Source organism: Mya arenaria, chromosome 5 (genome assembly GCF_026914265.1).
Source record: "Mya arenaria isolate MELC-2E11 chromosome 5, ASM2691426v1".
NCBI lineage: Eukaryota > Metazoa > Mollusca > Bivalvia > Myida > Myidae > Mya > Mya arenaria.
In genome coordinates, this window is record NC_069126.1 from 2,108,771 (window position 1) to 2,123,033 (window position 14,263).

General features: G+C 34.5%; 1 protein-coding gene across 1 annotated transcript; it reads left to right on the plus strand.

Moving 5' to 3' along the window:
• The first annotated feature begins 510 nt into the window (after positions 1-510).
• On the plus strand, positions 511-11,780 carry LOC128234788 (CDK5 regulatory subunit-associated protein 3-like). The gene is made up of 14 exons (XM_052949305.1): positions 511-588; positions 1,364-1,453; positions 2,361-2,492; positions 2,733-2,882; positions 3,232-3,320; positions 3,867-3,956; positions 4,396-4,532; positions 5,701-5,863; positions 6,340-6,444; positions 7,466-7,553; positions 8,191-8,273; positions 8,705-8,907; positions 9,466-9,637; positions 10,761-11,780. Exons 2-14 carry the CDS (start codon positions 1,399-1,401, stop codon positions 10,830-10,832), a joined length of 1,539 nt encoding a protein of 512 aa, XP_052805265.1. The 5' UTR covers positions 511-588; positions 1,364-1,398; the 3' UTR covers positions 10,833-11,780.
• The last annotated feature ends 2,483 nt before the right edge of the window (positions 11,781-14,263 follow it).

Sequence of the window (14,263 nt, forward strand, 5' to 3'; positions counted from 1 at the left end):
CCTAGCGGTGGGTTCGTGGGTTTGATCACTGGCCGCGTCATACCGAAAGACGTTAAAAGTTGTTCCAAGTAGCTTCCTTGCCTGACGCTAAGCATTTAAAGGATAGTGCTTGGAAAAGTGGTGTACTCAGTACTGGTTTAACCCAGGAAAGTTGTACCCGTGTATACACTCGCTTTACACCGAGCACGTAAAAGAACCTTGCATCCCACCACTGTCTCTTCCCTTCAGCAAAAACAAAGGACCCCGTTGGAAATATAAGTGCTTGCACTTTCACGGGTTATCCTTGACCGCAAGGTCTAAAGAAATACATGATACACATATGTGTTACAAGAAAATATGTGGGAACTGTAACTTGTATTAAAAAAACAAGAATTATATTTTTTTAATATTATTTATTCCATAAGTAAAGCTTTATCGGGGGTGTAACATAACCACACGTAACCTGACAAAATAGGCTGTCAGTTACAACCGGTTTAACACTTTTCCATCAATCGATTTTCCCTTAAAGTTGTTGAAATCGTTGATCAAGCAGTTCTTCAGTGGACGTGAACGTCAATCGAAAACATATTTTCTGAAATATCCATCATTGTAAGTGTTTATCTGGTTACTTTCGATAAGCTTTATAAATTGTCGTAAACTTGCATGAACAGAATCAATTCAAAAGATCGTGGCTTTTCGAATGTGACAAACTCCATTTGAAATATTGTTTCGGATAAAAAAGATTTCGGATGAACAATATGTTCAGCATAGAATCGCTCATATTTATTATTTTAAAAGAGCGGACTTACATTATTCCATACCCCATATTTATAGAGAGAATGAATATGTAATAATTAAAAAATAAAAATGAATGTAGAGGCTATAGTCGATTTAAACAGACGCTTCACAGTCTTTGACGATTTTTGATTTGGCGACTCTACGCGTCCATATCCCACTTGTTGTTTTCCTAGCCAAGAATGACAGATTCCAGCGCTTAGTATATTGAGGGGAAAGATAACGGGCAGTTGCTAGGTATTTCAAAATGGCGTTGCTTTTTTGATAAAAGTCGATCTAAATTAAACTTATTATTTGTGTTTCATTAAACATTTCAGTGTTATAAGTAAAACGTATTGGCTTGTATAAATGAAGTGTAACTTTTGTGTTTTTATTTAACAGTGAAGTGTTAAGTTTTGTGGAGTTACAGTTGAAGAATATATATAACATTGATATGGATCAGTCAACTTGTGGCATTTAGGGAACAAAATGAATATCCAAATGTTAAAAAAGGTTCCTAAATGCGCATTATTGTAGCTAGTAGAGGCTAGAGCTGTTATCTACAGTAAAGCTATTTCTCACTGAGAGTATGTTTCACTTTCACTTTCAGCTTTGTATGGTTGACACTTGCATCATCAGGCAGTTATGCAGGAAGATATCGGGAACCTTCCCATAGACATCCACTTCAACAAACTTCTTGGTAAACAAAAGTGTCACAGTCAGACACAACAGTCAGACACAACAGATATTTGATAAAATAAAAAGACAGCTTAGACTTGTTTTGAATGAATAGTAAACAAAACTGCCCATTTACACTATGGTCTTGAAAATTTGGCTGATTTATAGGCCAGATAGGAAGATAATACTACCCAGTTTTGTGGAAAGTGCACTCTAGATTGTCCGCTGTATAATCCAGATTGAAAGACATGTGGCCGATATATCAAAGAGCATACAGCCAAGATTAGATAACTAATCTGAACCATGGCCACCAACCTAGACCTTTTCAGATCTGCTGATCTTAGTTGTTTGGTCTTTTAATCTGGGCAATTCATCTTCTAAACATGGCCTTAAAGTCTTTCAATCAGTGCCATATAACAGAAAGTTATCTTGTAGGCTGTATAGTCTTTATACCTCCTGAACTTGTAGTTCCTAATAATCTTGAGTTTTACTTTGAAACTTTAAAAAAAACTGTCAATGATGTTAAATTTGATTTGAAAACAACTATGAATAAAACTCATCTTGTCCACACAATAATAGAGTATGTATCTGTCAATCCCCACATAATACCTCTCAATCTATATCAAATGGTTGTGTAGTTATATCACAAGCTTCTGACCAAGGGTACCTGGGTTCGATTCCTGGCCTGGGCACATGTGAGTTTCGTCTAAGGTCACCAAGCCAGACAAGTGGGATTTCTCCATGTTCTCTGGATTTCCCCACAACTCAAGACTGTGCTCTCGAGCAATGTCGTGCCAACAAAACTGTTTTACTACTTGATGTATCTTTTTCACAATCCTTGAAATAAGAAATAAAAGTTAAACTAAGCTATACTATTGTTTGTTGGTCCAGACTGGTTGATCAACCTATGCCATTGTTTGTTTGCCCAGACTGGTTGATCAATCGGCGTCACTGTAAGCAGCAATGGCAGCCGGCCTCGTTGATCGTTCAGGAGAAAATCACAGCAGAACTTCACACATTACAGGAGAATGAGCAGATTAAGACACTGGTTGGGAATGGGAGTATGTATCTCATTCTTCTTTATGGAATCATTTGTTTTAAAATACATTATTTAGCTGTTACAGCTGTTAAATACTTTGATGTTTATATACATAGAATATTATTCTTCAGTCATAAATGACAAATGAAATGTAAGTCTATAAAAATAAACAATTAACAATGTAATATTGTTAAATAGAAATTAAAAACAAAACGCTACCGGCAATGGGTTTCATGGACTCATTTCATTTTTGCTGTTACAGACGTCACTTACTTTACCTGCTTGGAGCTTGTTGAACTCTTAAAGAAAACTTCTGCTGGAGAGAAGAATATATTTGGACAGTATTCTTCACAGCAGATGAAGGCCTGGAATGATATAATCAGGATCTATGAAAAAGATGGTATCTTTCTAGGTATGAGGTTTCAGTCATGGTTTTAGTCTTTACAAGGGCACATTCTCTTGGCTGCTCAAATTGATATCAATACTGGTTTATGCTCAGTTGAAAGATTCATATCTGTTTAGAGCTGTCTTCGTGATTGAACTGAGAGAAATCAGTATACCTTTTTAATCAGAATGTTGCCTGATTTTTGTTCTTAATGATACTATGATCTATAATTTTAGAAATAAGTGATGAAAGCTCTTGACATAGAAACAAATATTATAAAGATTTCAATTCAGCTGAGACTGCCCAATTGGTTAAGTAACATGCATTTCAGCTGAGACTAACTGACTATTCTATGTAACAATTACATGCATTTCAGCTGAGACTGCCCAACTGATCATGAGAAATGTGACTTATGAGATTCCGGCCTTGAAGAAACAAATCTCTAGATGTCAACAAATACAAAAGGTGAGAATTCGTTATGGAAATTACTATGCCTCCTATTTTCTGCTCTGTAATATGGAGGTCGGACATTTTCTGAAGGACATTACTCCATGGCTGGCTGATTGTCCAGCATGAAATTTCTTGAAAGTTCTAAAGGAGAAGCTTATTTCTTTAAGCCAACTTTCTTCCTTAATCTTGATTTTAGGAATAAGAAATAAGTTATCATCAAGATAATTTCCCTTATACTGCATGAAGTGTTTTAGAATGTAAATATTACGCAATTATACCAGAGCAAAAATAGCTTAATTAATTTATTAAGAAATATAGATGTTTCAAGAGATCGGGGCCAGGTAGAACTGGAAGAACCGGTAGTAAGCACTTTTGCTTGTTACCAATGAAACCATTCCATTTCACGCCACAGCGGCCGCCTATCACCACATTCTGATGTAACATCATACAAAAGAGCGAAAGTATAAAACAGTATTGTAATTCCTTTTTTTCGTAATCTTTTTAATATAAATAAGTTAAAACTACATTGTTGCTGATTATTTTTTTACTTTTCTCTAACAGGAGTGTGATAAGAAGGAGGCAGACTATATAAGCAAGGCCGCAGATCTGAGGAAGAAATATGCCAGCAGCTGTAAGGAGCTGGGAATTAAGGTACAAACAAATGTTGCCTTTGTGGTTGAAAGCATAAGATAAGCCCTTCTTTGGTATTCCTTAATAGTCTAAGGCCCTAAGCATATGATAATAGGATTACAGGACTTATTTAACTGGGTCTAACTAAAAACAGTCCAGTACAGAGCTGTTATACCCCAATATTATGGATAAAATCTCATTTCTATCATTCATTTTAAATAATTTTATATTTTAAACCTGTCTGATTTTGTTTCAATACATTAACCAGCTATTGTGGTCTCATAGTTATTGTTCTCTTTCTTGCGTTGTGTCATTTCCAAAATGAGATGGGCATTTCTCACTTATTGTTAATCATCTTGTGTGCTATTTGTTCATGTCAAAACCGAATAAAATACATGTAAATCATAATATGCAAGAGTATCTTTATAGTATGTAACATTATGTTTTTTCACATATTCAGGGTGACAAGATCAAGTCTGAGTTATCTGCCCTTGTGAAGGACCTACCAAAAGTGTATGAAGAGGTTGCCAAAGAGGCGAAGAGACTCTGCTCAGCTGTCACTTACTACCATGATTTCTCGGCCTTCCTCATGAAAGGGTCAGGGTCTGATTTTAACAGTTTAAAATCCAAATAGCTCTCTTTACCAAGACACTGCATTCAGCTGTTACATATAAATGTGAAATCAGCTATTACAATGTGAACTTAATTTAAGTGTGGATGACACCCCTTCTATCCATATTCCTTACCCAAGCCTTGGTGTTTTTTCTATTTTTAACTTGTCTAATTTTCAAAAAAGAGAGAATAAGACAAGGTATTGTCATTGTCTTGGTGTTAACAGTGGTGGCTTCCTCATGAAAAAGAAATAAAAAACTGTTCAGGAATTAGAAATTGAAACTTGATAAACATGTTGCCTCATACAATACCCACTTAAGTAACACGGACATTAGCTCTGGCTTAAAATATAATTGAGTTACTAGTATATCTATTGTTTGCCTGAAAATCCCCAGAGACAAGTTCATTAGACAAAAAGCTTAATAATGTTACCATAGTAGTACTGTACTTACATGCCTTCTTTCATTTTGTGGTTAATAAAATGGTTTGAAATTAAATTGATAGCTAATATAATATTATCATTCAGCAGCCAAATGTATAATACTTAATTCTTTGGTTTGGTCAAAACTAGCTAAAATATTTATGAACAGGTCAATATTTATGAACAGGTCAATATATTTATGAACAGGTCAATATTTATGAACAGGTCAATATATTTATGAACAGGTCAATATTTATGAACAGGTCAATATATTTATGAAGAGGTCAATATTTATGAACAGGTCAATATATTTATAAACAGGTCAATATTTATGAACAGGTCAATATTTATGAACAGGTCAATATTTATGAACAGGTCAATATATTTAAGAACAGGTCAATATTTATGAACAGGTCAATATATTTATGAACAGGTCAATATTTATGAACAGGTCAATTTATGAACAGGTCAATATTTATGAACAGGTCAATATATTTATAAACAGGTCAATATTTATGAACAGGTCAATATTTATGAACAGATGTTTATGATATCATGACTGTTAACCAATCAAATCATTTACGTACATAAGTTAACTAGCTTTATGATCACATGTGGACAACTTATCATAGTTTTAATTGACTGCAAGTAAACAAATACAGAATGTTCAATACCTGTCATATAACCAACAATAGAACCATATTTCTATCATTTGCCTTTCTCTGTTTCCAGTGAACTAAAAAACTTGGACTGTGTGCCTTTATTGAGGTTTGTGCAGGAGCACGGGAATGTTGTGACATACCAGTGGAACCATGGGTGTAAACCAGTCAGTATACAGGAAGCAGACTTCATCATAGATACAAGAGATGAGGAGGAGGTGGCGGAAGCAGATGTGGTGAGTGGTGGGGGGGACCAGTCTGTGTATGTACATGAAGCAGGATTGATGAAATATACAAAGATTAGGAGGAGGTGGAATGGTTTATCCACCATTGATAATAGGGGGAGGGGGAGGGGGAGGAGGTAGAGATCTATTAGAAATGAGTAAACCAGTTAACATGCAGGTAGCTGACTTTGTTATACCTAAGAGAAAAGGGGATTGGGTTGGTGTGAGGGGAAGGGGGTTGGGATGTATAAAGGAGCAAACTTGTCAGAGGGCTGATGTTTCGAGTGAAAATGGGGGTGGTGGTATTGGAATAGGGATGACAGATTGGGGAGAAGGATGAGAGTGGGGGTGTTAAATCTTTTTTTTATTTCAAATTAAAGCAGTTGTGTTTTACAAATTGTGGTTATGCATTGTTTTTAAAATAAAATTATATAAATAACACAAAGTCTGTTCAATATTGTAACATTATTTTTGTGAATGTATTACAGATAGACTGGGACATCGGAGGAGGGGGTGGGGGTGGAGATGTTGCGGAGATAGACTTTGACATCTCGGGTATCACTCTGGAGAGTGGCGGCACTGATGAGGGAAAGGTAACACATGAATGTCAAAGGTCAAGGTCAACAAAATATAGAAAACAGTAGAGAATATAATGATGTAGCCATGACCAGAGGGCATCCTCTGTAGTTTTTGTTTAGCCTGACTAGGCAACATATAGGGGTTACTTTTGTCAGCGGTGGTGGTCGCATCCCGTTTTCTCTTATCCGGGGCATATCTTGTAAACTTTAACTGGTATCAACTTGAAATTTTATATGTAGATAGATCTCATTGAGGGCAAGTGCAGAGCACAAGAACTGTTACTCTTGCTTCCATATTTTGTTATTGCCCTTTGTTAATTTTCATGCTTAAAGTTTTGTCCGGGGCATATCTTGTTTTTATCAACAGTCAAGGTTATGGAACAAAGAAAACATTGTATAACCATAATAAGGTCAAAGTTTCTTTCAATTTGGTAAATACATTCAAGACTGGATAACAGAAAAGAGAATTATGAGTTTGCAGGTATCCTGTCCTTGACCTGTACATTTTGGTAGGTTATATAATAGGTCAAGATAGATTATTTTATGGATAAGTCCCCTGTATACTTAGAAGTTGAAGAGATTAATGAAGAAATCAACCTTACACATGTATGAAACTGTTTCTTATGTAGCAGATTCCATTGCAAACCAACAGAAGCTTGCATTGTTTCAATGACCCATATACACATGGATTTGTTAAGCCTATTTTGTACCATTCCAGAGTGACACATTTGTTAAGCATGTTTACTACCCTTCCAGATTGACACATTTGTCAAGTCTTCTTTCTACCCTTTCAGATTGACACATTTCTTAAGCCTATTTTCTTTCCTTCCAGATTGACACATTTGTTAGGCTTATTTTCTTTCCTTCCAGATTGACAGCTTATTCCTCTCTTCCAGATTGACACATTTGTTAAGCCTATTTTCTTCCCTTCCAGATTGACACATTTGTTAGGCCTATTTTCTTCCCTTCCAGATTGACAGCTTATTCCTCTCTTCCAGATTGACACATTGTTAAGCCTTTTTTTCTACCTTTCCAGATTGACATAGAGGTAGAGGAGATGGGAGAGGAAATTAACTGGGGAGATCTGGATGATCCAGCACAACCTACAGAGGAGTCAGCTAAAGGTTTGAAGGAATTTGATATATTGAAAAAACATATTGTAGTTGTTGAAATTATGGGGCATGGGGCATGGATTCTACATATTCACTTAGATCTTAAACCATAGTCTGAAACTCTGAATCAGAAATGTGAAGTTTATAATCCACCTTTTTTATATCATTCTTTTAGATGACAGGCGTGTAAAGATTTAATAGTTGAGTCTGTTATTTTTAACATTAACAGCAATTTTTACCATCAATGCAATAAAATTAAGATACAGATAAGCACTTTTGATTCTCGAGTCAGGGGGTATTTCACAAAGATTTGTAGGAGCAATTTAACAAGAAGATATTTTTAGCATTTGTATTTCGTAGTTTAATAAGGTACGAAATTGATGACTTTTTACAAATCAGTCTCTTAGGACATAAGTTTATATAGGCCCCAGGGTCAGTATTCAATATTGGTCTTATCCTTAGCCTTAGACGTGCTTCAGTGATTCCATTTAGCCTATTGGTCAGCTAAATTTACAGGCCAATCAAAACACTTAGTTTCTAATATTAATTTTAAGTTCAATCCAAGTTGCTTATTGAATACAGCCCCTGAACACGCCTTATATTTCAACCATACACACTTGGTATTATGCTGATTGTGTATATTTTCCAGATGGCGTGGCTGTAGGAGAGGAGGCCTTGACTATACTGGACAACCCTCGTACACGAAACCTCTTCCTTGACGATCTCATGGAGGTAGGAAATCACTTTTGATAAGTGAAATTACAATTCATTAAGTGTATTATTACTTAAATAGACAGGTTAGATGCGAGGTTTTTAATGCATGTAATGAACAGTATCATTTGAATAAAACAATTTTGACCTGACATTTTATCAATATTGGTTGCATGGTGACACAAAATTATTTTTTGTATCAATTGAAAGGGTTGTATGTGTTGAGTGAAATTTTTGTTTATCTCTATAAATTTCATTAACTCACTTTAAAATTGAATTAATGCTAGAGTTTCTATAAGCATCATTAAAGGTACTTTATAAGTTAGTAAGATAATAAAGTTAAATAAATAGGTAAGTTGAATATACAAAAGAGAGAGAACAAAATAGCTGTTTTTTGTTTGTGTGTTCATGGTCATTGTTTAGTATGTCAATATTTACTTTCCATAAAACAGTTGGAGGCATTCCTTGTTCAGCGTCTGGCTGAGCTGCACAATGCAGGGAACATCCTGGCCACAAGTAACCTCCAGTCTGCCCCAACGTCGATACAGGTGGACGACAAGCTCGTGGAAACCATGGCAACGGACGTGAAGAACATCATCTCTCGTCTCACCTCTGTACAGATTCAACATCTCATGCTGATCAGGAACTCACCCAGGTAACAGGGGTGCTTCTGATCTTAGCTAGTTTTATGTCTCAATTAAAAAAATTCTTACCCATTTGTTCTGTTGGACATACATATTTAACATATCATAATAAACATTGATTAATCATCAGGAGATTAATTAAACTTAATAAATCAATTAATAATGAAAAGTCCGAAACCCACGACAAGGAATGGAAAATACTTAAAATAAAATATAACTCGAGAGCCATAACAAAAAGAAATATTTAGAAAAAGAATATTTTTCATAGATTATCATTTCAAAATTTTAAGCTTAGGGGACATTGCTGTCATGTGTACCTATGTATGTATGATATAGAAAAGTCATAAAAATTATTATGCCTATTATAGAAATGACTAAGTTTTGATTTGTATTCAATATAATTATGTGAAAAAATAAACGAGGAAAAAGGAAGGAATGACAACTTTTTAAACTAAATTTACTAGCAGTAAACTAAATTTAGTTTTTTTTAATTTACTGGCAATGAAGCATGTCTGATGATGATGATGATGAAGATGATGATTGTGTATTTATGTTTCTTCTTATTTCAGATATGTTGAGAGGGTGAAGGATTCACTGCGTCAGACATTAACGCTAGCAGACAAGATGGTGTTCTATGAGAAGGAGATGGTTTCCCGTCGGGACGAGGCAATCAATGAAGAACGAGAACTACAACCCAGGGTTCAGGAGCTTGTTAAGAAAACTAAAGTCTTGCAGAAGCAGGTGGGACTGCTTCTTAAAATAGAAAAAATCCTGTTAAAAAGAAACAAGAGCTGAAAAAGGACAGGGCCCTTGACTATACACCCCTTTGTCTTAGAAAAAAAAGCATTAATGATGTTATATGTGAATGTCAAAAATAACCTAAAAATATAATATTAAAAAAGTCAAAATGTAGAAGTCAACAACAAAGTAAATTACGGATGGTTTTGTATTTAGAGAAAATTAGAGTTGTGCAACTTATTTGTGTGATGGTGGTAACTCTGTGAATTATGAAGTCTATCGAACAAATGGTATTTTAGATCTGGGATTAAACCTAAAGTTGTCCTTAAACTTTAACCAAGCTTTCTAAGTTGATCAAGAGCCTTAATTTGTAATTAGGATAATATGGAGTTAGGTAACCTAATTTTGTAATGGCTGTGAATTACTGTTATGTATGAAGGGCATTGAATGGACAGTATTTGCGATTTCAGTTAACGTTGCCTTTAATTTGAACCATACTTTCTAAGCCAATCAAGGACCATAATTTGTATTACATATAAAATATGGAGTTATGTAACCTAATTGTATGATGGCCGTCAACAAATGTGTGAAGTATGAAGTCATCCAAATGCTGTTGGTTTGGTCATAACTTAAAAAAAAACTAAAGATATTTATACGAATGCTTACTTGTATTACATGTGACAATACATATTTGAATAGCAGGGCCTTTAACTTTGACTCAGTAATTATTGAATTAAGCCCTTGACCATCGTGGAATAAGCATTTGCTGCAATATGCATTCTTTTTCCCAATATCATTATTAAAAATTAAGGGGTGGAGGGTATATAAAAGGGTATTTATTTTGACGGAGTTATGTGCCAAATTTCAACTGAGAAGTTGCCAAAATAAAACTGTGTTCGGATGGTTTTGCATGAAAGGGTCGACAGATTTAAATAATTTTCATACACATGTTAAACAGAATAAAATACAATTTAAGTTGGGCTTTTGTTACACTTCACTTTTTTCTGACGGAGTTATTGCCCCTTTTCAAATGACTAGTTCACCATGCCTGTGTCCAGGCAACATGCGGGGGTATTCATCACTCCTGTGATAGCTCTAGTTTTGAGTTTATTTTATTTCTTTTCAGATGGAGGGTGAGATATCAAAGAAGTACAAGGGCAGACCAGTGAATATCATGGGAGAAATAAACACTATATGATGAACCAGTGAATATCATGGGAGAAATAAACACTATATGATGAACCAGTGAATATCATGGAAGAAATAAACACTATATGATGAACCAGTGAATATCGTGGGAGAAATAAACACTATATGATTAACCAGTGAATATCATGGGAGGAATAAACACTATATGGATATCATGGGAGAAATAAATACTATATAATGAACCAGTGAATATCATGGAAGAAATAAACACTGTATGATGAACCAGTGAATATCATGGGAGAAATAAACATGATATGAAGTTATTGGATACTGGATTGTTGATATTTAAAATGTACATATTGTAAATAGTAGTCAACAAATTATGCTGGACATATGGGTTCAAGATGCATGTTAATATTTATAAGTTAATGATATGGAAATAATTTCTATAAAAAGACAAACTGCATTGTTATATTTTAGTATGAAATTACATGATCATTATGTTACGAAAAAAAGAATCAATCAACTTGTTTTAAAGTATATGAGGTTAACCACAATGAACTCCTCCTATACATACTATGTGTGTGTATAGTTTACTTTAACCTTTGTAAGGCTTTGGTTGTGGTAATGAAAAGAAATTAGAGTTTGTAATATGTAATAACTTCATGGAAAAGATGCATTACAATTTAAAGATTTACTCAGAAAACAAAACAAAAATACACAGCAAAATTTTCTTGAGGAAAGACCGTGAGGTTGTGTTGTATTGCATTCACAGTAATTGGACTCATTGTTTGGTCTTTAATGATATACTCGTATGAATGTTTTATTTTACAACTGAAAATTGACAAATTATTATGATGATGTATTGAATACACCAACATGTATGTTGTAAATTAAGAAAACATTTGTTCAATTATATTTCTATGTCAATGTTTTGTATATGAAAACAAATGTTACAGAGATATTTATGTCATAATTATGATAAATTAAAAGAAACAACACACATACACTGTAGTTTTTTTATTATCAAAACCAAGTTTGATTCTGTGTGTTTGCTTTTGGTATGGAAGTGGTCTCTGTGTGGGTAGGCAGGTGTCAGACCATCTGTTTGCAGTTGGAATTAGCTGAGATATTGACTGAATCAGTTTGTTTATTTGAGTTTATCAAGGTCTGCCCGCGCCCATTGGCTGCATTATGGCTTGACACCGACTTAAATTGTGTTTAAATGCCTTTAGTGACATGAGATAGAAGTGAGATACAAGAGATCTGGGTGCGATACCCTAGCTCTTTGCGAAGAGACCTCTTGGTTCTTTAACATGCTCGGTGTAAAGCACTGATACACGGGATACAACTTTCCTGGATTGAACCAGTACTGAGTACACCACTTTTCCATGCACTACCCTTTAAATGCCAAGCGCCAGGCAAGGGAGCTACTTGTACCAGCTTTTAACGTCTTTCGGTATGATGCAGCCCGGGATTGAACCCACGACCTCCCGCTCCGTAGGCAGACGCCTTAACCACAAGGCCACGGAGACGGTTTGACTGAATCCTGCTGCTCCACTATTTATGATTTAATGCACTACTTATACTAACCTGCCCATGGTTGGTCCAACAAAGCAATTCCTTATCAGTGGACAAGTACAAAGCATTTAAATATGCCATGATGTTAACATCATAAATGATATTTGGTACTATCTATATTTATGACATGAAAATAAAATATATCCAGAGCTGTATTTGGTAGAGTTCCATGAACCAGGAAAGCTCTATCCATATTATGACTCAGTTTTACATCCTTATAAACTTACAGACACACCCAACAAGGTGCATCAGGTTGTGGCAGTCTATGTTGACTGTGGGACATGTTAAGGTACCATCCATGCTAATGATATAGTGGTATTATAATAAACAGTAATCTTCAATATCAACACCTGTCTATATTTATCAAAAGTAGCATTTTGTTTGTAGCTTACATACCTCCTATTGTCTTGGGTGACCATTTTTGTAAGCAACAGTTACTGTTCATCAACTTTCGTCTTCATAACCAATGACTATAAAGATGCACAAAATAGGTTGATGCATTATTTTTTTTAATTCAAATGCATTATCACGTTTATTATTATTGCCAGAGATTCTCCATTTAAAAAAGCGCCTAAACAACAATAATATTATTAATTTAGGCATTGAGCTCCTAAATATCATTTTGGACCCATGTAGATTAACAGTTTAACCAAAATTTATTGGAATTGTCTTTCTTCAAAGATGTTTGTAGTCTTTCCCAACACCCATTGCTATGGAAACAAACAAAAATGTTCATAACAAAGTAACCCTGGAGCGAGGATAGATTCTGCTGATTTTTTTAAAATTGAAATAAATATCATGTTGAAGTTCTTTTAAAAGTATTAGACCTCTACTCTATACATGTACCAAGTTCCATTATTAATTTATTTCAACTTAAAAATATGGTGTTTACAAATATTGTAAACTCAGGTTATAACAGAATTACACAATTTTTTTGGCTAATGTTTTCTATCAAGATGCTTCGCCACACTCAAAGGTTACAAGATATTATATAATGTGCCAATAGAACCATCTGCTTCCCTCGTATTCATGAATGTCACAAGAAGTAGCATTGACACTTGGGAAGAAGACAATAGTTTCTTCGAACAAAACAACCTGTTTTTATTCCTATACTTGTCCCTGTGATGTGAAGGGCTGAGCTTGATTTAACAACCTACCGTGATATAGAGCATAATTATGCAAAAGCTACACACTCTGAAGCTAAGACTTGTCCATTTTTCAATGGTGTTAAAGGGAAATAATTTGACAATTACTAAAGCTAGAGTTATGCGTATTCCTACATGTATGACTTGCGTCATTGGAAACATGTGTACTTAGTTTCATGTTTATATCCGTAACTGATACAGTAACGACTCGGTTTTATATTTTTAGGCATACAACATCAACACGATTTTTCTTTTAAAACTGTTATTTACCTACATCTGTACTGCATCAACAGGAATATTTCAGGTCGATTTTCAATGTTTGTGGTGCACAGGATTTTTTTCTAATGTCTGCCACCAAGCTTATTATCAAAATCATATATTACTAGCCAAAGAATAGAGAAGCAAAAACTACTGAAATTAAATTGCCTTCATAAATTTAGTGTCAAAAGAATGTTTTAGGTGTAATTCCATACCACGGCAGTTCCCGGTTGGAGGATTTGGTGTAGCTTTGAATAGGCACCAACTTTCTCAGAACCAATACATATAGATCTATACTTAAAATGTATTAATAGTGTTAGGGGAGTATTAGAAGAAAAGAAAAAGAAAAGTTTGGCTTTTTAGTTATGATGTAATTATTCGTTATATATTTTTCCAATAATTTTTAATATAGACAAACAAATGGGACAACTTTACAGGAAGTGAAAGAGGGTTTTTCAAAATACAGTCGATAATTGTTCTAGTGTTCTGTATCTGA